This window comes from Mustela putorius, unplaced genomic scaffold (assembly GCF_011764305.1).
Source record: "Mustela putorius furo isolate JIRA1106 unplaced genomic scaffold, ASM1176430v1.1 tig00000242_pilon_pilon_pilon, whole genome shotgun sequence".
Lineage (NCBI taxonomy): Eukaryota > Metazoa > Chordata > Mammalia > Carnivora > Mustelidae > Mustela > Mustela putorius.
In genome coordinates this window covers 2,572,846-2,599,720 of record NW_025421325.1, presented here as the reverse complement: position 1 = coordinate 2,599,720, position 26,875 = coordinate 2,572,846, and the positions used below count along the sequence as shown (strand labels likewise).

Sequence of the window (26,875 nt, the reverse complement as noted above, 5' to 3'; positions counted from 1 at the left end):
TTTAAAGCAACACAGTACTTTTTTTTAATAAGAGGGGGATGAAGTATACATCCTGGCCCCCCCCCCCAAAAAGGCAAAAAGAAAGGACATCACCTAATGATAAAAGGAATTTTGCTCTAAGAAGCATCAAGCATCAGGGTACTGCATGCACCACATCATGTAGTCATTACTTTAACATGTGCACATTGCCAGGATTAATGGGAAAATGGAAGACAGCTACAAGTTTGGAAGAGAAACTTAACACATTTCTATGAGAAATATCATAGAGCAAGTGGGTAATGTGCCAAACTGTTAAAAGTATTATAAAGAAATTTTCCAGGGTGTGAAGGGGTCATATAAGAAGGAAATCTGATCTATTCTATCTGACAGAGTTGTCGGAGACTTCTCTGAAAAATGACATTTTGAAAATATGTCAAGAATAATTAAGAATTAATCAAGGTGTGAGGATGGCCAAATTTCAGGCAAAGGAAACATGAAAGAAAATATGTGGTGACTTCACAATTCAATTAGAGACTGAGAAAGAAAATGATGTAATAGGGGATGGAAAATTCTGCACAAACTGTATTATACAAGGTCTTCTCTGCTTCTCTCCAGATCACCTCATAATGTCATACTGTGAAAAGGAAGATATCTTTTAGTTTAAAAATAAAGGCCAGGAAATTTGAAGAAGAAGGTAAAAAAAAAAAAAACCTCTAATGCAGGAATTTATTTTCAATTAGTTCTGTGCATTTAAAATAAAAATAATGAATTTAAATTTAGTAAGCAGTATGAATCATATTCATAATGCATACATCTATATGTAAAATTAATGTGTTGTCCTGAGGTATTTTCACCTTCACCATTTATAGAAAATCTTACAATTTAGTTTGTTTTTATGTTATCTTCAGTGGTGGCAAACAGCTGATTTCAGAACTTAATGGTTCATTTGCTACTATATATTGATATTTGCAATGTGTTTAGAGCTATTATTGGAACTATTCAGAGGTCTACTCTAAATGTTTCTGCTTGGCAAAAGGCAGCACTCCAATGATCATCCTTCTCTGTCTCAGACAGAATCTCTAGTCATCAGAAAAAAATTGCAGATCTTTTTCCTTCTTTGTGTTTTTTGTTTGTTTGTTTTTTGTTTTTGTTATTGTTTTTGTTTTTTTAGGAGAGAGATAGAGCACATACAAGTGTGGAGGAGATAGAGCACATACAAGTGTGGAGGAGCAGAGGGAAGGAGAGAGGTAGAATCTTAAGCAAGCTCCACACCCAGGACAGAGCCTAACTCAGGGCTCTATCTCACAACCCTGAAATCATAACCTGAGGCCAAATCAAGAGTCAAACACTTAACCAACTGAATCACCCAAGTGCTGCATTGTGTTACTATCTTTAAGAATTTCTTTTAGAGGGGCACCTGGGTGGCTCAGTGTGTTAAAACCTCTGCCTTCCGCTTGGGTCATGATCCCAGGGTCCTGGGATCGAGCCCCTCATCGGGCTCTCTGCTCAGCGGGGAGCCTGCTTCCCCCTCTCTCTGTCTCTGCCTGCCTCTCTGCCTACTTGTGAACTCTGTCAAATAAAAAAAAAAAAAAAAAAAAAAAAAAAAAGAATTTCTTTTAGATATTATATATGCTTCTTAGTAAAGACCCAGGATCCTCTAATATGAAGAATTTCTTATGAAATAGTTATCTAACATATGACAACTAAGAAATTCCAGCAGAAAGTTTCATTGATTCACCTACATTCAAGTGGCTGGATCACCTGACCAGTCTCCCCTTCTCCGTAACATGTAGCCGTTAATCAGCACAGGGCTTTACATATATTCCACAGTAATTAATTATAGTCAATTTTATTAAAAAATATAAAAAAATGTTTAAAGAGATCATTTTAATTCCAAGTATTTGCTTGGGGAAGCTATTTGATAGATTTTGTTTGTAACGGTTTGGGGTCATGTAGACTTGGTGTGAAGTTCTGTGATAGGTCAATCTCCGTGGCTACCTCCTGCCTTTAGTTCCCACAGATCTAAGTACCTGGCCACAAAGAGAAGGCTCTGGATGATCAAATGGGCCGCACCGAATAGTTTTGTTAAAAAAAAAAAAAAAAAAAAAAAATATATATATATATATATATATATCTCAGAGCCTATATATTATATATATATATATTATTTCTAAATCTGTCATTTATTTCTAAATTTCTCATTAAATTTTTTTCTAAATTTATTTGACAGAGAGAGAGAGAGATCACAAGTAGGCAGAGAGGCAGGCAGAGAGAGAGAGAGGGAAAGCAGGCTCCCTGCTCAGCAGGAGAGCCTGATGCAGGGCTTGATCCCAGGACCCTGGGATCATCACCTGAGCCAAAGGCACAGGCTTAACCCACTGAGCCACCCAGGTGCCCCTAAATTTGTCATTTATAAATGATATTTGACAATTTCTAAATGTCATTAATTTCAAAAAGACATTGTCTACATATTTAAGGCCACGGGTGTAATGCATTTTTATCCATTCTACTTGTTTAAGGCTGTCAGTTTCATGTCAAATAGTTTAGTTTCATGATGTCTTTTTTCACTGATTTATAGTTTTGGTGGGCTTGGCCTGCTGATAATTATGGGAGTTTGGGGCTTCATGCCAGAGTGAAACCTTCGGGGACTAAGGAGAGCTATCTAAGGAAGGATCACTCAGTGGTCAAAGAATTGTTCATACTGGCCAAAGATCAGAGGGTGGCCATGGAGCAAGGGTAGAAAAAAGAGGGCTGATTTTACTGGGATAAAAGAGTATCTCATTTCTACCATACCTATCCACACTGTATCTATCCTTAGAGGACTACCCATATATTTCTCCCACAGCCTTCTCCACACAGCTTGGCATTCAATCCAAGTTCCTAACCAGCCAGCCAGAGAGCTTTTTACAACACTGGGCAGCAGTCTAGGACAATAATAATGTACAATTCTACCACTTAAATATAAGCAAAGTTCCAAACATTTAAGAGGCAAAATAATTAAATAGGACATTCATAAACTCAGGATTTTTTGTAAAGGACGACCTAGTATTTACTTGATATTATTTGGATATGCCTTGATGTATTTCATTAAATTCCTACTAAAGAATATTTTTCTTCATATGTTTTGTTCATATATTATCCAATTATTATTTCAGGATTTATTTCTAGAAATGTAATTTCTGGGTTAAAAGGAATTTTTAGTCATTTCATATAAAATTTAATAGACCTTATCAAAAGAAATTTATAAATTATTTAATGTTGATACTTTTATACAGTTTAAGCTCTTGTTCTCAATTGAAAAAGAAAATATATTTGAAAATAATTTCAATAATTAAAATCAGTATTTATATGATATTTCTGAACTCTTAATTCTCAATTTTCTTTCTCTAAAGGAACCTTTTATTTTTAGCCAGGAAATGTCAGGAAATGGGTTCTGCAAAGAGGCTATTAAAGAAAGAGGCAATTAAACAATAGAGATTATGCTGAAAGGTGTGAGCAAGGTTAAGGATCTCACAGGGATGGTGAAGCACTCAAAGTAAATCCTAAGGGACAAAGGGCATCTAGTCTGACTTGTTGCTCCTGGAAAGATACTGTCCAACAACAATGTTGTCACAGGTAGAGATTTACAGATAAAGTGATGAAGGGAGAAGGGGAAACAAAAAATCCCATATTTTGATTTCTCTCTCCTTGATTCATTAATCTCTGCAGAGGAGAAGGAAGCTAAAATGGTACATTTCAAAGAGGTCAGGTTTACAGCATTAAATAGGATGGAAAAGGATCTGGATTTGCAATCACAGAATATTCAAGCACAATCCACTCTCCTTTCTCATGGTATATAGTCTCGCCTTTATCTTGCCCTTTTCCCCAAATGGGAAAAATACATAGTCCTGGTATCCTGCCTCCTGCCGTACCACTGAGGGGAATGTTCATTTTTTTTTCACTCCTTACAGAGCCATAATCGAAACATTAGCCACTGGGCACCTGAGTGGCTCAGAGGGTTAAGCCGCTGCCTTCAGCTCAGGTCATGATCCCAGGGTCCTGGGATCGAGTCCCACATCGGTCTCTCTGCTCAGTGGGGAGCCTGCTTTCCTCTCTTTCTCTGCCTGCCTCTCTGTCTACTTGTGATTTCTCTCTGTCAAATAAACAACAACAAAAAAAAAATAAAAAAAAAAAAAACATTAACCACTACTACTGCTCTTTATAGAACGTAGCAGAGAATGAAAGAGAAGAAATTATTAAAGAAATGTAGCTAGTTAAGTCACCACTTCTATCATGAAGTCTAGATTAATAATTAATCATAGCTTCCTACTTCATCCTCCTAAACTTCTCACCCCCTTACTCTTTGCTAACAACTTTCAGCTGGTTGGGTATTCCTCTTCTCCTTCCTCCTTCTCCCCTCCCCTCCCCTTCTTTTCCCCTCCCCCTCCCCTCTCCTTTACTTCCCCTTCCTCCTTCCCTCTTTCTCCTTCCCCTTTCTCCTCCCCTCCTCTGTTTCCTTCTTCTTTCTCTTCTTCCTCTACTTCGTTTTCCTCCCTCTCATCCCCCTCCCCCTCTCCTGCCCCCTTTCTTCTTCATCTTCCCTTTCTTCTCCACCTCTCTCTCCCCCGTCCCCTCCCCATCCTCCTCCTCTACTTCCTCCTCCTTCTCATCCTCCTCCTCCTTCTGATGAAGTTCTAGAACATAGAGGTTCAGTGGGGTGAGGTCCAGAGCCGATGACCAAGAAAGAATTCTTGAGACATCTTTGGTGCAAAATGGTGGTTTATTAAAGCACAGGGACAGGACCCATTGGCAGGACGAGCTGCTGCCCTGGGGATGTGAGGAGTGGTCTATTATATACTTGTGAATTGGGGAGGAGATTAGGGATGATGTAAGTCTCTAAGGAATTTTGGAAGCAAGGTTTCTAGGACCTTGAGGGGCTAGCTATTGTCTGGGGAAAAGGTTATTGATTACCAGTATTCTCCGGAGACCCTTTAGATGGATATCAGTGGGTCATATGCTTGGGAATGATTGTCGACACTATCTTGGTGGTTTAGAGATAAAGTTTCCTAAAGGAATTGTTAAAGTAGACTTACAGGATCCTGGTCGGGGGTAGAGAGTCGGTCAGGTTAGGATTGTCCTTTGCCCTTAGCAAAGCCTTAAGGTCAGGGTAGTTGAGTCCCTAGAGGAGAGTCACTCTGCCTGTTTTAAGGGCTTGTCAGTAGGTAAGGAAATTTAATAATTTTTTTTTTCTGCTTCTATTTCCCACATCACTTCTACTTCTTCTTCTCATTCTCCTCTTCCCCCTCCCCCTCCAACTCCCCCTGCTCCTCTCCTCCTCCTCCTTCTTCTTCTTTTTCCATGGTGGAGTGACCCAAATCTTAATTCCCACAGGTTCTAATTCCTTACACCATCCTTTATTTTGGTACTTGCAATATACAACTGACCAGTACTATTAGACATAGCAGAACTCAAAGGCATCTGAGTGGATTTTCTGGTTTTCAGACACCGTCCCCTGGCCATTAATAAGGTCCTTTTTCTAAGTTTATGAAACATAGTCAAGCCAGAAGCATTTTGGATTCCAAGGGGCCAAATGGTCCCTGTGAAGAATGGTGCCATATTGAGACCTCAACAGTGGCATCTGTTTCAGCCAGTTTCTGCAAATGCCAGTAATAGTACCAAAGTAAGCCTTGTGGGAGGAAGACTGTTAGTCAACATGGCTAAACAGAAACCCATTTAATCAACAAAACTTCCTGTGCATAGTCTCTATGCATGTTGCCCTGGCCATTCTGTGTACATGGGATTCTTGAATGAAAAGTGGGAAGGATGAATGAAAAATATTGAGGGATTGGAGAAATGGCTAACTGACATCATAGGATTGAGAGCTTTTTCAGGTTGACATTTACATGGAATGTAAATATCTATTATCCTGTGTCTATTCCCAAGACTACAGATATGTCTTCTCCACTGACCTCTTATCCCCATTCATTCAGTCTTGCTCTTTCCATATCCATACCTGGACAGCCAGCGTATTAGCCACAGCCTATGATTCAGTATCTAATTGTAACTCAAATTATCCCTCCTCCCACCTGATGTGTGATGTACTGCTCTATACTGCCTAATGGAATTTACCTTTATTCCTGTATTTCAAGATTATCCCTGAATAGGGACATAATGCACTGGAATTCACTTCTGATCTATCCATAAACCTGAGCCATACTTTTGATATTTTTATCACCACATGAGGCTCTGGTTATGGATTGAAAGAAATTTGGTACAGCGATAAGACCAAGTACCACGGGTATTTGAGTCATTCATTCACTTAGCTTATTTTGTTATCCTACTCAGATCTGCTCTTATATATATATACAATTTTTATTTAATAATAAAATGTGGTTACACATTAGAGATGATCCATTTTATCATGGGCCAATTAGGCTACCTAGTTGTTTGGTTTCTTTTTGTCAGGACTTGGAGATAAGCTATAGAATATTTTTCAAGTGGAGAATAGTTAACCACAAAAGATTTGTCTCCTGTGAAAATCCTAGGGTTTTGTAGTATGATTCTCCTATTTTCATATTTTAAGGCTCAGGTAGAACTACTGCTTGCATCTTATGCTGGATCTGATACAGATCCTTTCTTTGTTCCAGATCCTACCTAGCTAGACAAGCAGCTTTATGGGTTATTCAGTACTTAGAGAGGGGCAGCACATTTCAAATGATGTGGGGATATCATACGGTGCTCCAAACTAACAGAACTATAAACGTTACCTATATGACAAGTCCCAGAACTTCTGCAGCACTTACTTCCTGTTCTCTTGCAACTAAATGAATAACAGATTTAAAGGTAGCGTGAGAGTAGTGCAGGTGTTATTTCTGATTTTATATGGTAAAGTGCCTCCATGTTATAAGTGGGGTCCCCAAAACGTAGGCAGTTAAAATGTTCTTTTTGTATTATTATGGGATTTAGGAACTATTCAGGCATTTCTGAGTGTTCTGGTTGTCCTGCAGCTCCATGGGTTCAGTGGTGCCCTCCCAAATTTTCTTGAATGGGGTAACTGTTTGTGCCACCTGGTGGTGACTGTTGGACCTGTCCCCACAGAGTTAATAGAGCATGTGACTTGCTGATAGTACTGTACAGTGGCTATAATTCTAGGAATCTCCCAGTTAGTTGTTGCTAATTTTGTCATCCTAATCTGGGGAAATCGAGCTGGAGAGTAGTGGGGATGTGAGAGCTCACTGCTTCCTGGTATTTCCCAGCTCTATCTTTCTTGACTAAGTTACCTTCCCTAGGTAAGGACTTTAGGCACCCACTTCTGAAAACTTGACTGGGGAGGAAAAGTAAGAGTATATTGCCTGTCACTGTTTATATCTACATTCAAAAGATGAATAGGTAGGCTAACAGAGATTTTAATATTTTGTTTTTCCTAGAATTTTTCTCCCATTAGGACTAACTGACGAGAAATGGTGGCAATTAAATTTGGGTTACTTTCTTTAAAAGTAAATCATTTAAGATAACTAAAAATTCAATGAATAGGTATATGTCATTTTTAATGTTTTTGGAATAATATTTGCCCTAAAAGACAAGAAACAACATTTTTATTATTTCAAGAACTCATTTTTTCACTATTTGTTTCAAGATGATTTTTTTTTCAAGCTCCAACATTCTTACCATTTATACTTCATGAATTGCATAGAGTTACAATATTGTACTAATCTGGTTTCTGTGTAAGCCAATTTGACAAATATTTCTTCAATTACATGTTCAAGAGTAGTCATCTAGTTTAATGAATCTAACAAATTGTGAGATACTTTCAATTAGGATTTGGAACTGAATTTTTCTCTCTTTTTATTTTGGCTCAACAAACTGATGCACCCTAACTTAGTCCACACCTTTTCCCCCACACTACCAGAACCAATTTTGATTTGATTATTGTTTTGCTTATATTTAGTGGTTATTAGAGGTGAGATTGTTTTTTTTCTAATGCAAGTAGGGAGGTGATTATTTTTATGGAAAAAAAAGTTAAACAATGTCATTGAAAACAATGTGACATAAAGTTACTTTTCGTATCATTGCAAACCTAGAGACTGGGATATGGTTGAGAAACTTTTTGGAAAGTATTTTTGGAAAACCTTTTTGGAAACCTGCAAGTACTATTCCAAAAACTTCCTTAGAGCCTAAGTAGACATTTTATTTGCCTTAAAAGTCATAACATGTGAATTTTAGAAAATATTTCCTTACTGCATGACATGGGTCTCCATTTTTCAAAATGGCTGTATTTCCAGACTACCTGCTACCTGACCAGTAAGATGATGTCACACACTTTTTATTACGTTGGCACCCCATTTCGATATATCAAGATCCATGTCAGGGAGGTTATTCTAGGCTGTAGTAGCAAAGGGTCAATAAATTAATATCTCAGTTCAATTAAAGTTCGACTCTTGTAACATCCAAAAGCGTTTCCAGATTGTAGGGGCTTGTGCTCCAATCAATGATGTGGGACTTACACATTTAATGCAGCTTTGCCCTCTTCAGTATCTGATTTTCTAAAACCTTGAGAGATAACCATCTCAGCTGAAATGGAAATATACCATGGAGGATTGTGAATGAGAGATATTTACGTGCAAAGTCTGAAATTGGTGCCCATTTTTTCCTTTACATTTTTATGGAAGAAGCCTGAAATGGGTATACAGTTCCTTTCTTTATATTTTATTGATTAAATTCAGTCACATGGTTATAATTACTGAGTAGAGAAAATAAAAGAATGTGGTTGAACGATGCGTTTGGGAGAGGAAGAAATGGAATTTAAAGAATGGCTAGTATTCCCCAATATGTGTATTTTAATATTGTGTTAAAAAATAACTTTTCTGTCTATAAATACAAAGAATTAAAGAATATATGTGTTTTGGTTTAATGCTTTTCTATTTAAAACATTAGGATAGGGGCACCTGGCCAGCTCAGTGGGTTAAGCCTCTGTCTTCAGCTCAGGTCATGAGCTCAGGTCATGATCTCAGGGTCCTCGGATCAAGCCCAGCATAGGGATCTCTGCTCAGTAGGGAGCCTGCTTTCCCCCTTCTCTCTCTTCCTGCCTCTGCCGACTTGTGATCTCTATCAAATAAATAAATAAAATCTTAAAAAAACAACAAAAGCAACAACATTAAGGTAAAAAATTAAAGGAAAATTATTTAAAATAGGAAACTGTGGGGGCACCTCCATGGCTCAGTCATTAAGCGTCTGTCTTTGGCTCAGGTCATGATCCCAGGGTCCTGGGATCAAGCCCCACATCAGGCTCTCTGCTCCATGGGAAGCCTGTCTCTCCTTCTCCTATTCCCCTGCCTTCCCCACCTTGTTTTCCCTCTCTTGCTATGTCTTTTCTGTCAAATAAGTAAATTTTAAAAATCTTAAAAAAATAAAATAGAAAACTGTACCCATCGGAATATACATAAAACATGCAATAAAATTATATGCAATATATATTTATACATTATGTAATTGCATACATTTAACACTATATAAATAATACATGATAATAAATGTTGACATATGATTTATACATATTAAATATATATGTACAATAAGTAGAAAAATCATAGAAACCATACATTTGTATCATTTTACCATAACCCTGAGACTTTTCTGAACACTTAAGCTTTTTATTCCTCAGTATAAACAGGAGTTATTTTTGTCTCTTTTTGTTGCTTAGGGGTTTTGCTGGAGGCCTCTGAGGTCATTCACAATAGAATGGGTAATAAAGACTCAGAAATTTTAAGTCTAATCCAAGTGTAAGACTACTTATTTGGGAGGTGCAAAGAGATCATGAAACAGCTTTTGTCAACCGCAGTTTGAAGTTTGTTTTTTTTTTTTTTAAATAAAGATTTTATTTATTTTTTTGACGTGTAGAGACACAGCAAGAGACACAGCAAGAGAGGAAACACAAGTAGGGGGCGTGGGAGAGGGAGAAGCAGGCTTCCTGCATCAGGAAGGGCTCTATTCCAGGACCCCAGGATCATGACCTGATCTGAAGGCAGATGCTTAATGACTGAGCCACCCAGGCACCCCTGTAGTCTGAAGTTTTAAACAGAAATGGAAGGTGATCGCAATTGGAGTTGCATTCTCCTCTATAGAGCTGTTAGTGCCCTGTGGTTCATCCCCTTCCACTGCCCCCTGACGGTGGGAAAGAGAGCTGATTCTATAAGCTGAAGGGGCTTCTGGGGAACAAAATGGAGAGCCTTATGTCTATAGTTTATCCTGAGGGACCTAAGGACCAGTATTAACTCTAACCTGAATATTTTAATGGTGAAAATCACTGGAAGTTGCTGCTCCTGTTCATCAGAGGGTCATATTGAGGTGGTTCTGCTGAGAAAGAGAAGCTTTTCCACCAAAGTTAGGGCTAATGCTTGTATTTGTGGGGCACTCTGCTGACAGGGTTCATCATAAAGATATTTCAAAGTATATTTATAGACCACCATCCTAGCTGACCACCTAAAGAGCAGTGGGTTTGAAACTGGGAGACAGATGATAGTGTTTCTGGATTCCCATGGGAGAGTCAGAAATGCCCATCTAGACCATCTTTAACCAGAGTGCCCTGCAGGAGAATCTCCATGGAAACCACAACAATGCCCATGAGAAGAAGAGTCAGCAACTGAACATTTCTCACACATGTCAGGAGGACTGTGTCCTTTTCCACTGTTGTTTTATTTTAGACCAAGGACTATAGTTGTCAGAAACACTTATTAGTGAGTCTGCAGGTAGGGCAAGGGTAACAAGAACTTTACTTATTCCACTCCAAAATTCCAACACTGAAGTAGGACCCCCGTTGGAGAATGAATGTGACATGAAGACATTCTAAATTGTATGGTAATGAAAGTGTTAAACTTTTCATTATATAAAAAACAAATGAAAACAGTTTTTTTTTCTTTTTTTATCTTTAACTCATAAGTTGAGGTGTGTTAATGTTCAAAAGGTGGGGTAGAGATTATCAAATGATCCCATCTGCCTTCTGTTTTACTCTCATTCATCTGAGCATTGCCCAAGGCTTAGCTGGCTTGAAGGAAACCTAAGAAAAGCGAAATAGGAAACAGAGACTCCGTTTTGTTTTTTATTTTTTGGGTATTTGTTTTTTGTTTTGTTTTGTTTAGTTATCTGGCATTCTTCCTTTTCCCTTCCCCTGCTCCCCCTCATTCACACCAAGACAGAGAAAGAAAAATAGTCTCTTAATCAGTGTGGTGGGACACTATAACAAACCACAGGCTGGGAAGCTTACATACAACAGACATTCTGACAGTTCTGGAGGCCACACGTGTAAGGTAAGGTGCGAGCATGGTGGAGTTCTAGGGAGATCTTCTCCCAGTTTGTAGACTGTTGTCTTCTCATTGTATCTTCATTGCATTCTCATGTAAGAAACAGACAGAACTCCCTGGGGCCTCTTTGAAGAGGCACTAATCCCACTTATGAGTGCTCCACCATCATGATCTAATTATCTGCAAAGCCCTTGCCACTTAATACGGGAAGATATGTTCCAAGGCCCCTAGTGAATGCCTGAAACCATGGATTGTACCAAACCCTTTATATACTATGTTTTTTTTTTTTCTCTATGTACCTACCTATTTATGATAAAGCTTAACTTATATATTGGGCACAGGACTAAATTGACAACAATAATTACTAATAAAGTAGAACATTACAATAATATGTTGTAATTAAAATTATGTGGATATGGTCTTTTCTTTCCCTTCCTTTTTCAAAATATCTTATTCTACCATGCTTACCTCCTTGTGATGATATGAGATGATGCAATGATAAGATGAACTGAGATGAATGAATGATATGACATTGCAATGTAGTTATTAGGCTACTATTGGCCTTCTGATACATGAAGGAAAAGCATTGTTTCCAAACTGCAGCTGACTGTGACTAGTTAACTAAAAACTATAGAAAGTGAAACCATGGCTAAGAGGGGACGACTTCACCATCACATTGCAGGTGAGGATTTCAACAGATGAATTTTAGGGGGACACAAACATTTAGTCCACGACAAATAAGAAAGTTCTTCTTTCATTCTTCCCTTGTTTTAGAACTTTTCTCTACCATATGGTTAGCCTAAAAGAGACCCATTCCATACCACAGAACAGGCCTATGATCATAGTCTTTCAGACTAACTGTTTTTGTTTCTTTTTTTTTTTTTTTAAAGATTTTATTTATTTATTTGACAGACAGAAATCACAAGTAGGGGCAGAGAGGCAGGCACAGAGAGAGGGGGAGGCAGGCTCCCTGCCGAGCAGAGAGCCTGATGAGGGGCTCTATCTCAGGACCCTGGGAATCATGACGTGAGCTGAAGGTAGAGGCTTAACCCACTGAGCCACCCGGGTGCTCCCAGACTCATTGTTAATATGCTTAAGTAGGGAAGGCAATGGTGTAATTAGAATCTGGAAAATACTTTTCCCAAACCATTTTCTTACAAATTAATTAAATCTGCAAGTTTAAATTGCGTATTTTCTAGATTCTTCCTCTTGCATCTCACAATGACATATTGCAGTTTCTTCATGGGAATACTGCTATAACAATAGAATGGAGATTTTTATATCCAAGAAAGCGATATTAACATTTTCAAAATATTTTAACCATCATGTAAGTTTCAAAGTTGAAAAATACTATATAGCAACATTGTTTCCTTTTCTCTTTGACCTTGTTTCCCCAGTGATCAATCATGGAGTCCCTTAGAATTTACCGCGTTTCAGTTTCATTGTCACTGTTGCATATGGTGTTACTCTAATCACTTCTTAAAATAGCTTAGCAAGAAAAATATATTTCTAATATTTAATATCAAAAAGTACTTACAGAGTTAACATCAAAGCCATTTGTATCCACTGGTTCCATCGTGTTTGATATTGAGCCACATTTTGTAATTCTGTAGTCATTTATGTCACTCACTAAATAGGATTCTGCTCAAAAGATTTGAGTCAGGCCCTATTGGAACCTATAGCATTATCAATTTACAGCCCCAAGAATATGACTAAAAAGACTTTTTGAATATTTTTAGTATTTGGACAAATACAATAATAGGCAACAAAAATTTCCAGTGTTTTTAGATTTAAAAATTAGACATTTTGTAATATTAAATTACCAGATATGGCAAACCATTAATTGGATAGATCAGTGCTAATGAAGAAGTCCTTTAGTAAATAGCAATTAGAAATTTTCACTTGCACCAGACTGAAGTACAGATTAAACTGTGTAACAAAATAAGCTGAAAGGTCTGTATCAGAAAATGCGCCCTCATTTGATTTAGTCATCTGAGCAACCTAGAGGTTTTAATCTAAGAGCACCTAAGTAGGTGGCAGTCAGTGAAAGCTTATTTAACAACAGTCAGATCAGTACTTGCAAAGGATTTTTGTGTTTGTGTGAGCGATGATATTAATTAGAAATGACAAACTGAAGGCTATGAAAGACCCATAGGTTTACTGACTTACCTGCCAGGGTAATTATCACCATTGCTTTACTAAGGAAGTCTGCTATTGTTGAAGCTGCATTTCTGTTTAAGCAGCATCAACTTGCTGAAATTAGAAATATTTGGAAAAAGATTTTAAGAACTTTAATTCATAGGAGTGCCTTGGTTGCTCAGTCTGTTAAGCATTTGCCTTTGGTTCGGATCACAATCTCAGGGTCCTGGGATTGAGCACGGAGTTGGGCTCCCTGTTCTGCTGGGAGTCTGCTTCTCCCTCTCCCTCCAACCCTCTCTGCTGCTTGTGCTGTCTCACTCCAATGAATAAAATATTTTTTTTAAAAAATGTAATTCATAAAATATGTTCTGAGTATTGCAATGTTTATTTAAAAATTTCCTTAGTTTGGGGCACCTGGGTGGCTCAGTCAGTTGAGCGTCCAACCTATCTCTTGGTTTCAGCTCAGTTCATGATCTCATGGGTGCTGAGATCCAGGCCCAGCTCAGGCTCCTCACCTGGCATGGAGTCTGCTTGGGATTCTTTCCCTCCGCCTCCCCCTCTCTCACTCACTCATGAATGCTCTCTAAATAAACAAACAAACAAACAAACAAATCTTTAAAAAGTGAAAAGTGTTCTTAGTTATAAATTCTATCAACTTGTTTTGTCGGTCAGTATTACCACTGGTTCTATAAAATAGTTTTTTAAGATTTGGGGACATATGTAAAAGCTCTTTTTCTTTTTATGGTAGTTAAATTCTGGCAGTTTTATCTAAAGTTTTTTATAGACACTATAGTATCTGAATGCAGATTTGAGAAACTGAGACCCTGTTCTACATTCTTTTTCCAATTATGACTTGTTTTTCATTAATGTAACCTATCTGCATTGTGCAGTATTCATTACAAAAGAACATGCTCCATTGATGGATAATTGATTTTTAGTATCCAAATTTCAATGGTGAAATTTGTCACCTTTGATTTTGACTGTATGCTTTGTTGCCCTGAGATTGTGGATTAAGAAGACCTTAAATATTCTTATGGAGAATGGAGATTTTTTAAAAATGCCTTAGAAGAAAACAAAAGGAAATTTTTTCTTTATAAATGTTTAATTTACATACAATAAAAAGCAATAGTTTAAAATACACAGTTTGATGCATTTTGGTGAATGCAGATAATTGAATTAACAGTAGCTCAATTAAGAGAGAGGTCATATCCATCACTCCAGACATTCTTCAGACTACTTACTCTACCCTGCTCCTCCCAGTTTCCTACCCCCCATCCAGGCAAGCACTATTCTGAGCTGTTCTGATTTCTTTCACTTTAATTTAGTTTAGCTCATCCTATAACTTGATACAGATGGAACTATGTTCTTTGTATATTTTCATTTATGCCATTTTTGTTTGATATAATGTTTTTGAGATTTATCTAACATTATTGCATGTTTCAGGGGTTTGTTTTGTTTGATTGCTGAGAAGAATTCTCTTTGTATAACAACAATCACCCATTGATGGATATTTGGGTTAGTTCTTATAACTAAATATGCCATGAATATTTTTATAATAGTCTCTTTGTGAACATTCAAAATATTCTCTTGGATAAATTCAAAGATGTAGCATTGTTTAATTACACAACAAACTGCCAAAATATTTTTCAGAGCTATTGTGCAAGGTATTGATTTACTGCCTCTTATCTCCCCATTCACTTTTCATTGCCTGTTCTACAGTAATGGAACTAGATCTCCTAAGCATGGCCTGTAATAAACCAAATGTTAAGCTTCATCAATACAGGGTACTGCAAGGGTCTGTGGAGTGAAGGATTTCTCCTTCTGCTTCTGGAGTACCTCTGGGTCTCCTTCTACTCCAGTGATGCTTGAAGGAGAGACGTGCAAGGGGTGCTCCGCCACAGATGGATGACTAGTATGTACAATCCCATGGCAAGCTTGCATACCTGATCTTGGTGGGCACTGTCTATCCCAGGTACACACCCCACTCTCCCCACTCCATGGGGAGGGTGCCCCAACTCTGCCCATGCACATGTCTGCTAGCTTCAGCCCATCGCATACTGAATGAGTGTTGCCTACTTGCCAGTCCCAGCTGTGGTTCCCTTCCCTCCAGTCTCAGTGCACCTCTCCCAGAGAGGAGGGGGGAATGGGTGTGGTGTCGCCTACTTTGCCAGTGACTATGGACCAACTGGCTTTCACCCTATCCACCAAATAGGCTTCTGGGCCATCCAGTGCATTGCAACCTTCTCCAATGAGAACTGAATTCCACATCTGGGGAGAAAGTGCATCTTTCTAGTTTGGCTCTTCTGTTGATACTCTGTTTCATTATTAGAGTATCCCTTAGAGCTTTCTTTACTCCTTTAGAGTTATTCTTCTACCGTAATTAGAAATTCCTTATTTTAAACTTTCCCTATTTGAGTTACTATGTCTTTTGTCTCCTAATTAGACCTGGACTATTAACAGTAATTATAGCATTCTATACTCCCACCAGCCACATGTTTGGTTAGTTGATCTACATTCTTGCAAACACTTCTCTGTTCAGTTGTTTTGTTTGTTTGTTTTGTTTTGTTTTTTAACATTCCTTCTAGTGGTGAAGTGGCAACTTACTATACTTTTAATTTTATATCACATTGAGTAGACGATTTCAGGGCATTATCTCCTGATTCACACCCAAGATTAAATGGTCATTGATACAATTCCTTGTTATGCATATATGTCTCTGTGTGTGTATACAAGTGTGTAAGCTATCTAATGGTAGTAGTGTTTGACACAGCTTTCAGAGGAAACAAATCTGTGTTTGGAAATTTCTTTCTTTCTTTTTTTTTTTTTTTAAGGATTAGCTTCATTGTTCTTTAAAAGAGTTCATGTAGAAATTATTATTTTTACCTTTAAGTCGGTAAAAATAGAAGAGTAAACTTTATTTAGGAAAACGGTGACTTTAGAGTCAGTGGCTTTTATCGGACAGAGGTGTCCTAATAGAGAGCTGAGAAAAAGCAAAATGTCACTCAAAGTCAGCCACATATCCTCCCATCGGATAGTTAGTAGAGCTGTATAGCAAATTATAGAAGATTTTGTAGGACCTTCATAGCTATCAATAAAAATACAAATGATATTGCCAAATATGGTGCTTTCTCTATGTCTGGAAATATTTAAGGCACTTTACATACAGTCATGCTGAGTCACATGGACATTTTTTCAACTCAGTGTTAATTTTTAAAAATATTTCCTCCTTTTCATATAACAGCTCCTAAATGAGTTAAAGTACACAATTATAGAATATGTTATTTGGTATTTTAGAATTAGCTCGATTTCCTTAATTCCTATATGAAAACATTAAGGTATAGAATCATTGGGGGACATCATCAAAAACTACAGGTAAATATTATTTCAATAAGCCAAGACATTATTGACACATTAGTAGGGACTCTTCTTTATGATTCTATTTTAGGCACCCTCTTAGTAAGTGTTAACTGAATCATAGATATCTTTTTATCAAATATTAGAAAGAAAATCCTAAATTTAAATCTTTATGATGGGGATTCTCACTTTTGTCTATCAAATACAATTTTGAAATTGGAAACTAGTAAAAATAATAGTTTTTTACATATAATCAAGATTCTGATACATCTCTTCTGTAAAAGAAACACTGTTAACATTTATCACTTTAAGAAGTATTATGGATAATATAATATGTGGACAAAATAATGATAAACAGAAGAATGATATTTTTAAATTGTCAACAATATTTTAATACCAGAGTGTAATGACTGTCGGATGAAATTCTGTCTCGTAATAGTAGCTAGAGATCTTATTAACTTTGAGTTATCAATGTAGTAGTCATTTGCATTTCATACAATTGTATAAGATATGCTATTATTGAAATAAACATTGTGATATTTTGATATATATTTATGAAAAAATAAATTAATTCAACAATTGCATCAAAATCTGGCAGTGGTATAGACCTCCACATTTAATGTCTGTAATGGTGAGACCACAGTTAGAGTGGAAGAATTTTCTATAACTAAAGTAATGTTAAGGTTTAAAACTAAGAAAAGTCACTCCAAAGACTTGCAGCCACATTTAATCACATTTAGCGCCACAAAATTGGCTGTCAAAAGTCTAATTAACTATCAGGCATTAGCTCTATTTTCCATGCTGCTCACTTGCATAGCCTTTCATTGTAACATCTGGCTGGGGATAAAAATATATGTTTATAAAAAATAAAAAATTAAAAAAAAAAAAAATCCAATAAAAAAAAAAAAAAAAAAAATTCCCTAGAAAACTATTTCTTCCTATAGTTTTACAGCATAGAGTTTTAGTGAAATGAACTGTTGTTAAAACATCAACGGAAGCATATTCAGTGCGTCATTGCTGAACCGTGAAGGTTTTAAAAATATGTTTGAGTTACCGGTCACTTCATTTTATGTGAAAACACACAATTAAGTTTAGAGAGACATTTCACCAAGTGAATGCTGATGCGTACTTTGATTTCGCTATTTAGTGATATAAATTTTCCAACATTTTTCCAAAGTTGAAACCCGGCCTTCAATGGCACGCGATGAATGTTTAACTTAGTTTTTGTTTTCTTCATTTTTTTTTTTTTCAAATGGCTAAAGAATTCTTTCATTACTTAAGTATACTTATGTTACTAGTTGAAATTCAAACAGAAGGACATATTTGCTTATGTCTTTGGTGTACTAGTTGGAGATAAGCATCTCACAACACAAAGTTTTGATGATAAGAAAATATTATAATATCCAGGGAGTAAAGGCTAATAGTTTACACAGTACTACAGACTGAAAATAGACTTATTAATTAGTGGCAACAGAGGGCAAAATAACATGAAATAATATTTTTTTACTGTGGCCAGAAAAAAGTAATTATCACATAAGAGTTCCAGACACAGCTAAATTATCCTTTAAAAATGATTAGAGGGGTACCTGGTGGCTCAGTTGGTTAAGCGTCCTGACCTTTGGCTAGGTCAGGATCCCAGAGTCCTGGAATCCACCCCAGTGTCTGGCTCCATACTCAACAGGGGGTCTGCTTCTCCTTTTCCCTAGGCCTGTCCCCCAACCTATGCTCTCTCTTTCTCACTTTCTGAAATGTCTTTAAAAAAATGAAAATGATTGGAAAATAAAGATACATTCAGAAAAATATATAAAAGGTATAGTACCAATTGCACACGCCAAAAGAACGATAAAACAATATGCTTCCACACATAAAATTATACAAGAGAACCCAAGGGCTCCTGGGTGGCTGAGTGGGGTGAGCCTCTGCCTTCAGCTCAGGTCATGATCTCAGGGTCCTGGGATCGAGTCCCACATCAGGCTCTCTGCTTGGCAGGGAGCCTGCTTTCTCCTCTGTCTCTGCCTGCCTCTTTGCCTACTTGTGATCTCTTTCTGTCAAATAAATAAATAAAATCTTTAAAGAAAACAAAAACAAAAACAAAAACAATCAAACAACAACAAAAAAAGAGAACCCAAAAGGAAATGTAAATTCCAAGAAGCAGTGATGGGTAAATGGCAGATTTTATGATTTTAAATAAGCTATAACAGTAAAAATAATAACATTTATTATTATTATTTGTGTGTGTAAACACTTCAAGGAAATCAGTGAAAGAGAGTTTTGACTTCCAAACTAGCAGAAGAAAAAAGGTACTAAATAAGATATAATTGGGTGGCTGGGTGGCTCAGTCTTTTAAGCATCTGCCTTCAGCTCAGGTCATGATCTCAGGGTCCTGGGATCAAGCTTCCTGCTCAGTGGGGAGTCAGTTTCTCCTTCTCCCTCTGCCTGCCCCCCCCCCCCGGCTCCTGCTCTCTCTCAAACAAACAAATAAATAAATAAATAAAAAGAAAGAAAGGTTAAAAAATATAATTAACACACTATGAGGCAGGAAAGAAGAAGTAAAAAAAAGAAAAAAACCCCTGCAAAATAGAAAGCACAAAATAGGGCACCTGGATGCCTTAGTCAGTCGAGTATCAGCCTTGGGCTTTGGTTGGGATCCTGGAGTCCTGGGATCAAGCCCTGCATTGGGCTCAACCTCTATTGTTCCCCCTGCTTTTATCTCTTGCTCTCTCTCTGTCAAATAAATAAATAAAATCTTTTTAGAAAGCACAAAGCAAAGTGAGAAGAAAGAGTACAATTAAATAAAAAAAAAATCACATTTGAAACAGAAGAGGAGATAGGTCATCTTAGACTGGGCTTGTAAATCCATCTAAGAATTCCTGAGAACAGTCTTAAACTATAAAAATTAAGAATTAAAAATAAAGGAATTCAGACAAAAGTTAACTGGGCAAATACTAATAAAAAGAAAATTAGTTATAACAATATATTTTTAAAGATTTATTTATTTATCTATTTATTTATTTGTTTGTTTTTGAAGATTTTATTTATTTATTTGACAGACAGAGATCACAAGTAGTCAGAGAGAGAGAAGCGGAAGCAGGCTCCTGCTGAGCAGGGAGCCCAATGCAGGGCTCAATCCCAGGACCCTGAGATCATGACCTGAGCCGAAGGCAAAGACTTAATCCACGGAGCCACACAGGCTCCCCAGTTATAGCAATTTTAATAACAGAAAAAGTCCACAAATGGTGGAAGATTCAGATTTAGTTGTCTCAGAATACCTATTCCAACAGACCAGTGCTTGACACTCTCAAAATCCTCTTTTTTTTCTGCTCCAAAGGTAGCCTTGTTCCCATGCCCATCTTTACACTCAGTTCCCCTAGAGTGGATTCTTATTCTTTCTCCGCTGGACATTCTTAGTTTCCTTGTCTTGATCAAATATTATTCAAAGCATAACCAAATTTTATGAGTGATCTCTTTACCATAAAACATAATTATGTCACTCTCCAAATTAAAATCATTGAGTGACATGGCATTTCTAAAAAGGAGAGTTCCAAAAGGTAATAAGCTTTCATCTGCCTCCCCAGTGTTTTTTCCTAGTACTTTCAGGCAGCATGCACATTTTATATTTCATTGATCATGAACCATCTGTCATTCCAAGGATAGAGCATACTTTTTATATCTTATGCAATTCATACTATCTTCTTATATGGAGTTTTCTTTCATTTTGCTTATTGTGCATATTTCAAAACCTACCTAAGTTTGCATTCATCCTAATTATCCCTCATTCACCACTATATGTCTCCTTAAACTGTGTGTGTATATGTGTTTTCACATAGCTAAATGTATATACACAGTAAATATGTATGCGTATAATTTCCACTTAACAATGTATTCTAATTGTCATATATATATATAAAAGATATATATATATCTTTTCCAATGAAAATATTGAGTCTGTTGAGGACAGGATCCATTCCATGTAGGATATCTGGTGCCAAAATGTATGCTGAAATCTAATAACATGTTTTGAAAGAAGAATGTTAATTTGGCATTCAGTCCAAAAGCTTGACTTTTATAGATGAACCCATCAAGCTACATAAATATTACTAGTTTTTACTACAAAAACTAGTAATATTTGTCTTTGAAAAATCTGAATCAATATTGGGAATATTAAGTTTTTATTATATTTGTCAAGATTTTAAGAAATCTTTTCTCTGGTGTTGGTTTAACTAAGGTAACTGGTTCAACATTAGCCCCACTAAAAGTAAAATGCAGAATTATTTAAAAGTGCTTTAGCCTAAAGTCATTGGGATTTAATCTTCTAAAAAGCTACACATTTTTTTGTGGATAAACACTGTTAAATTCCAGAAGTGAGTTTTTACAGATTAAGAGTTCTGATCTTGAAGTTTATTTCAGAAGGGGGTGGGATTATGGACATTGGGGAGGGTATGTGCTTTGGTGAGTGCTGTGAAGTGTGTAAACCTGGTGATTCACAGACCTGTACCCCTGGGGATAAAAATATATGTTTATAAAAAATAAAAAATTAAAAAAAAAAACCAAAACACCAAACTATATTAAAAAAAAAAAAAAGAAAGGTTTCTTTCTGCTTGTCTTTGAGTCAAAACATCCATCTCCTCCTATCTTTGGACTCAAACTCAGACAGTAACTTACACCATCAGCTCTCCTGATTCTCAGGCCTTTGGACTCATATGAGAACTTTACCATGGGGTCTCCAGCTTACTGGCAGCAGATTTTGGAATTCTCAGCCTCCATAATCACATGAGTCAATGCCTTATAGTAAAGATAGATAGATAGATAGATAGATAGATAGATGCATCTGTTGGTTCTGTTTCTCTGGAGAAAACAGACTTGATGTTAATAAACCAAATGCTAACAAAAAACAAAAAGAGTTCTGATCTTGAAGTTTATTTCAGTTCTTGATACAAACAATAATACCTATCTTTGCACCTTAATGACTTACTTTTTGCCTTTCTCTCTTTGAAGACCACCTGCATGAAACATGAAAACTAATGATTCTTCTGCTGCGATGGGAATTCAGCACCTTTCAGTCATTTTCTCTGTTTGTTTTCTTGACCCAACATCTGTATTGTATGTCCTTACTTATTGGTTGCCTTGATGTAAGGACCTCTTCTCAAGAATTAGATCTTTTCAAACTGACATACCTGTCTACAGTCATGTTTGTTTCCTGTTCTCACCTACCCTTGCTCTCTCAGGTACTTCCACCATTAGCAGCTGGGTCAGGCTGGATATGTCCTAGCTTTCTCTGGTCTAGCAATGAGTGGGGGATTCTGGACTAAAAAACAAATATTCTGGTGAAAGAGTGAGGGAAATTCTATATCACAAGTGAAATGCAACCACACCACGAGTGCAAATATAAAGCATTCAGACTGCCTTTTTTTTTTTTTATAACAAAACTAAAAAGAAGTATTAGTTATGTCCCCAGGTTAGTTCACATCAGTCAGAAAGATTACGAAAGATTAAGACAGAAAGAACATAGCCAGATGAATTTGAGTGTGCTAGCTGAAATCTTCCTAGGGATCATGGTACTGGATGCTTGAGAAAAAATACACTAACACAATAATACAGAATAGAATAGGAGATGTTAATTTGAAAAAGATGGAAAGAAAAGGATAGCAACAGAAGGAGGTGATGAATTTATGCCAGGCTTTTTTAAAATACAGGATTGAGTCTAATCCATGGGCTTCAGCCAAGGGGAAGATGGTTGTGTTATTGTTGTGATTTCAAGAATAAAATCTCAAGCATCTGTATTTACAGTGTGTGATGTTTTATAATTTTTAAGCTGCCAACAATGTAAGTTCTATTCAAAAATACAGATGGTTAAAATCACATGCACAGAAAGTGATCTTTTCCTTACTGTAGATCCTATGTATCTGGTTCTTCATGTTCACTTTCTATTGTATTTTCAATCTCCTGACAAATACTACTACTCTTTCATTTGATCATTTCTATAGAATTGTATGTAAAATTTTATTAAATTAATTTTCATGTGCTGTATTTGTTCTGATAATTTCTTTCTCATTCTATGTCAATTTTGGGGTTCTTTTATTTGTACTTTTTTGTACTTTTATTAAGTAGGTATAATGTAAGAGGTGTCATGGAACTTTAGAAAATTATCTAATGTAAGCTGTATAAGATAAATAAAACTAAAATAAATAAGTAAAGATAATTATTAATGGTCTGAATTTGGTGTATAACTAGATTAGATTAATCCTGATAGTTTCACATGTACAAATACATGTGAAATTATTTTTATTATTTTATTTCAAAACAAATACACTCCTTTTTCAGAATAATGTATGTTAGGTTAAATATATTCACAATGAGTGTAGGACATATGAATATAGATAAAATTGTATGTATAATGACATTTTTTTTAGCCAGAATTGTTTGATTTCAATCAATATTTGAAAGTGGTATTCGCAATTAAAAGTCAAAATAGGGGGCACCTGTTGGTTAAGCATACAACTCTTGGTTTCAGCTCAGGTCATGATCTTGGGGTCCTGGGATCAAGCCCTACATCATGGAGCATGGAGCCAGCTTGAGATTCTCTCTCTCCCTCTTCCTCTGCCCTTCCCGCTCATGTGCCTCTCTTTCTTGCTTTCAAATAAATAAATAAAATATTTTAAAAAATCAAAATAGACTAAAGATTAGAAATATCACAAAACATTTTAATGCTTTCTAAGTTATTGTATGTACTTTCTTTTATGTTGTCTGACAAGAATTCATACAGGTCTAAAGTGCAAGAGTTCAATGAGACAATTTTCTAATTAGTGATAGTTTAAACTGTGATAGTATGAGAATGTTCTAGCAACTTGCATTTGCATGGTGAACAAAGTATATTCAACATTTCTTAGAGAATAAAATAACTACTTTTGTTTATCTTATGTTTTAAAATTTCTCTGAAATTAAGAAAAACTATAATTGATCTAATCATTGACTATTAATTTTTTTCTCAGAAGAAACTTAACAGATGCACTTGAACATATTATTATGATGTAAGATGTCTACTAGTGAACATATGATCAACTCTATATGTTAGTATTTTTAATTTTAAATCTCATGAGTTTGAAATCTCAAAAAAGAGTTTTGTAGAAATATACTTTTTGGAGAAAGAAAATGTGTAAGTTTTTATAAGATTGATCGATTGGTTTTAGAAAGAGAGAGAGCATGAACGGGGATTGGCGAAAGGAGAGAGAATCTCAAGCAGACTTCCCACTGATGTGCAGCCTGAACCAAAATCAAGAGTTGTGTGCTCAAAGACTGAGTCAACCAGCACCCCAAAATGTGTTTTTATATATGAGCACCTATATATGTAGTTTGTATCTGTATTTGATTGAAATTGGGTTCATTTATTGTTTATTAAAATGTATTAACTTGGGCGCCTGGGTGGCTCAGTGGGTTAAGCCGCTGCCTTCGGCTCAGGTCATGATCTCAGGGTCCTGGGATCAAGTCCTGCATCGGGCTCTCTGCTCAGCAGGGAGCCTGCTTCCCTCTCTCTCTCTCTCTCTGCCTGCCTCTCCATCTACTTGTGATTTCTCTCTGTCAAATAAATAAATAAAATCTTAAAAAAAATAAAATAAAATGTATTAACTTTAGTTAGGTTATTGATTTAACACATTCATAAAACTAAATTTGATTTGTACACCAAATGCTAACTCTAGTTTCCTCTAAGTTTAAAATTTGAAGAGACCAGCTCTTTCATGGTCAGTGAAAAGCTCAGGGCTCTCCCAAATACTTCTTCATATTCTAAATACACATCTTTCAGGTCACCTGTGCTCCATTTTTCTACATGCATTAGAATTTTGTTTTCAGTTTCCATCTTGCATGAGTTCTTTTCCTCTCAGTTGTGACATGTACCCAAAGTGGACATTCAGTGCCTGTTTCTTATTTGTGCCAATTCCCTCCTTGGCTTTCCACACACAAAATCACAAAAAATATCACCAAACATCACAAATAGTGATTACCAATAACAGTATTATTCATAATAAACAGAATGTAGAAACAACAAAATTTCCCTCAACTAGTGAATGGATAAATAAAATATAGTATATCTATATAATGATATTTAGCAATTTAAAGGAATGAAGTAGTGTTGCATTCTAGAACATGGTTGGACCTTGAAAACATTGCCCCAAACAAGGGAAACCAGTCAGAGAAGACCACATAATGTATAATATCATGTACATAAAATATTCAGAATGGGCAAATCTGTAGAGACAGAAATTATATTAGTGGGTACTCTTATTAGGGATTGTGAAGGAGTTAGGGTAGTTGGCGTGGTAATTGGAAGGTGATAATTAAAGGGCATCATTTCTTTGAGGTAATAAAAATTTTCTAAAATTTATTATGATAATAATTTCATAGCTGTGAATATACTGAAAATGACAGAATTTCAAGATGAAAAGAATGAATTGTATGCAAGTTATTTCTTATTAAAACTGTTATTTAAAATATCACCAACAAATCACACAATCTTTGTGTTGGCATCCACCAAGAGAGACATTTTGTTTAGAAAAATAGTGGTTCAAATTTCAAGCAAGATTTAAAAATGACAATGCAATATCTCAATTATTACCCTGATGCACTCAGCCGGTTCCTAGTGTAGCTGTAGACTTTTCTTATATATCCAAAGATTTATTAATGCCCACTAACATCTTTTGGGTTTAATCCTTTATCTCCTCCCACCTACATCTCTCTAGGGAAAACAAAAGTAGAAATTATTATTGTCTACTGACAGAAGTATTACAGTAACACACCCCAACTTTATCTCTACATCTTTACTGCTTAGAAAACAACAACTATAGAAAAATTTTGTGTTGAAGTTTCCGTTTTGTTTACACATTGTTTGATCATAGGCAGGTATTTTATCTTCTGAATGGAATAAATAAGACAAAACTGCAGCCATTTATGAACTCTGAGTTAGGAAGGTAGAAATAGAAGCATCTCAAAAGAGGAAGAATGTGAAGAAAATTTAGAGCTGAACTTCTATGTAAAGTCCTTGATCAAATTGTTTGATGAGATTAGATACCTCCATTTCTCAGAAACATATCTTAATATTTTCTGAACAATTTTTTTTTAGCTTTAGATCCAGCTAAAGATCCATGCCTAAAGATGAAATGTAGTCGCCATAAAGTATGCATTGCTCAAGATTCTCAGACTGCAGTCTGCATTAGTCACCGGAGGCTTACACACAGGTAAACATTATTAAATTAAATTCCACTGATTGAATAGTGTTCCTTACCATGTATAACTGCTGAGTGTAAATATTTGGCAATATCTGCTAAGCTTTTATCCAGAGTTTTATTGAAACAATTTTAGAGGCTTGGTTAATTCAATTATAATTCACTTGTATTAAACATTGTAATCAATCAGAATTACTATGGATTACAGAATTTAGGCATATATTATTAAAAAAGAGGATTTTGTGAAGATTGGATTAAAGTCTTATATCTGCATACTTACATTTTTTCTGTTTTAAGGAATAAGTACAATTTTGTTACCCTCTAAATATTTATGCTTATGCCTTGTCAAATGTCATATTTTCCTGAAGGGATAATTGGAAACCAAGCCAAAGGGGAAAAAATGAGAGATGTTCATAAAAAAAGATGAAAAGTCACAATATAGAAACATGAACCTAGAACCCTTGAGGACACTTTACTCTAAGGAAGCACTCATACTGGTGGAGTCCTTGTAGTCTGGAAGTTTATTCAAAATTTAAAAGAAGAAAGGGTTTTAAATATTTTTTTTTATAATGATATCACTGCTTTTGTCAGATAGGCTCTATTTCGAGGAGGATTGGTAGTTTAGAAATATCCTGTAAAGTTTCATGCTGCGTCCTAAGGATTGAAGCATGCCACAACCAAAAGTAAAATCACTGGGTAACTGACTGAAGCAAGCAGGCATATTCATTCCCTTTATTACTTTAAAAAGAATTCTCTTTATGAGAACACTTTTTTTTTTTTTTTTTGATATTGGATCTATATTACTCTCACATCAAATGAGCAAGGGAATTTCACTATTTGGGTATGTTCGGGGATTAATTGCATTTTGATTTCAGTGTACTTACTTTAAAGTCTATTATTCAAACACACCAA

The 26,875-nt window shown here is 36.0% G+C and overlaps 1 protein-coding gene across 3 annotated transcripts in view; it reads left to right on the top strand.

The window, feature by feature from the left end:
* The window catches only part of SPOCK3 (SPARC (osteonectin), cwcv and kazal like domains proteoglycan 3), a 497,922-nt gene that overhangs the window by 183,196 nt on the left and 287,851 nt on the right, over nucleotides 1-26,875 (top strand). For all 3 annotated transcript variants that reach the window (XM_045078290.1, XM_045078291.1, XM_045078288.1), the window contains one exon: nucleotides 25,861-25,975. In XM_045078290.1, the coding sequence (XP_044934225.1) occupies nucleotides 25,861-25,975 (115 nt within the window). The remainder of the gene's footprint in view (nucleotides 1-25,860; nucleotides 25,976-26,875) is intronic.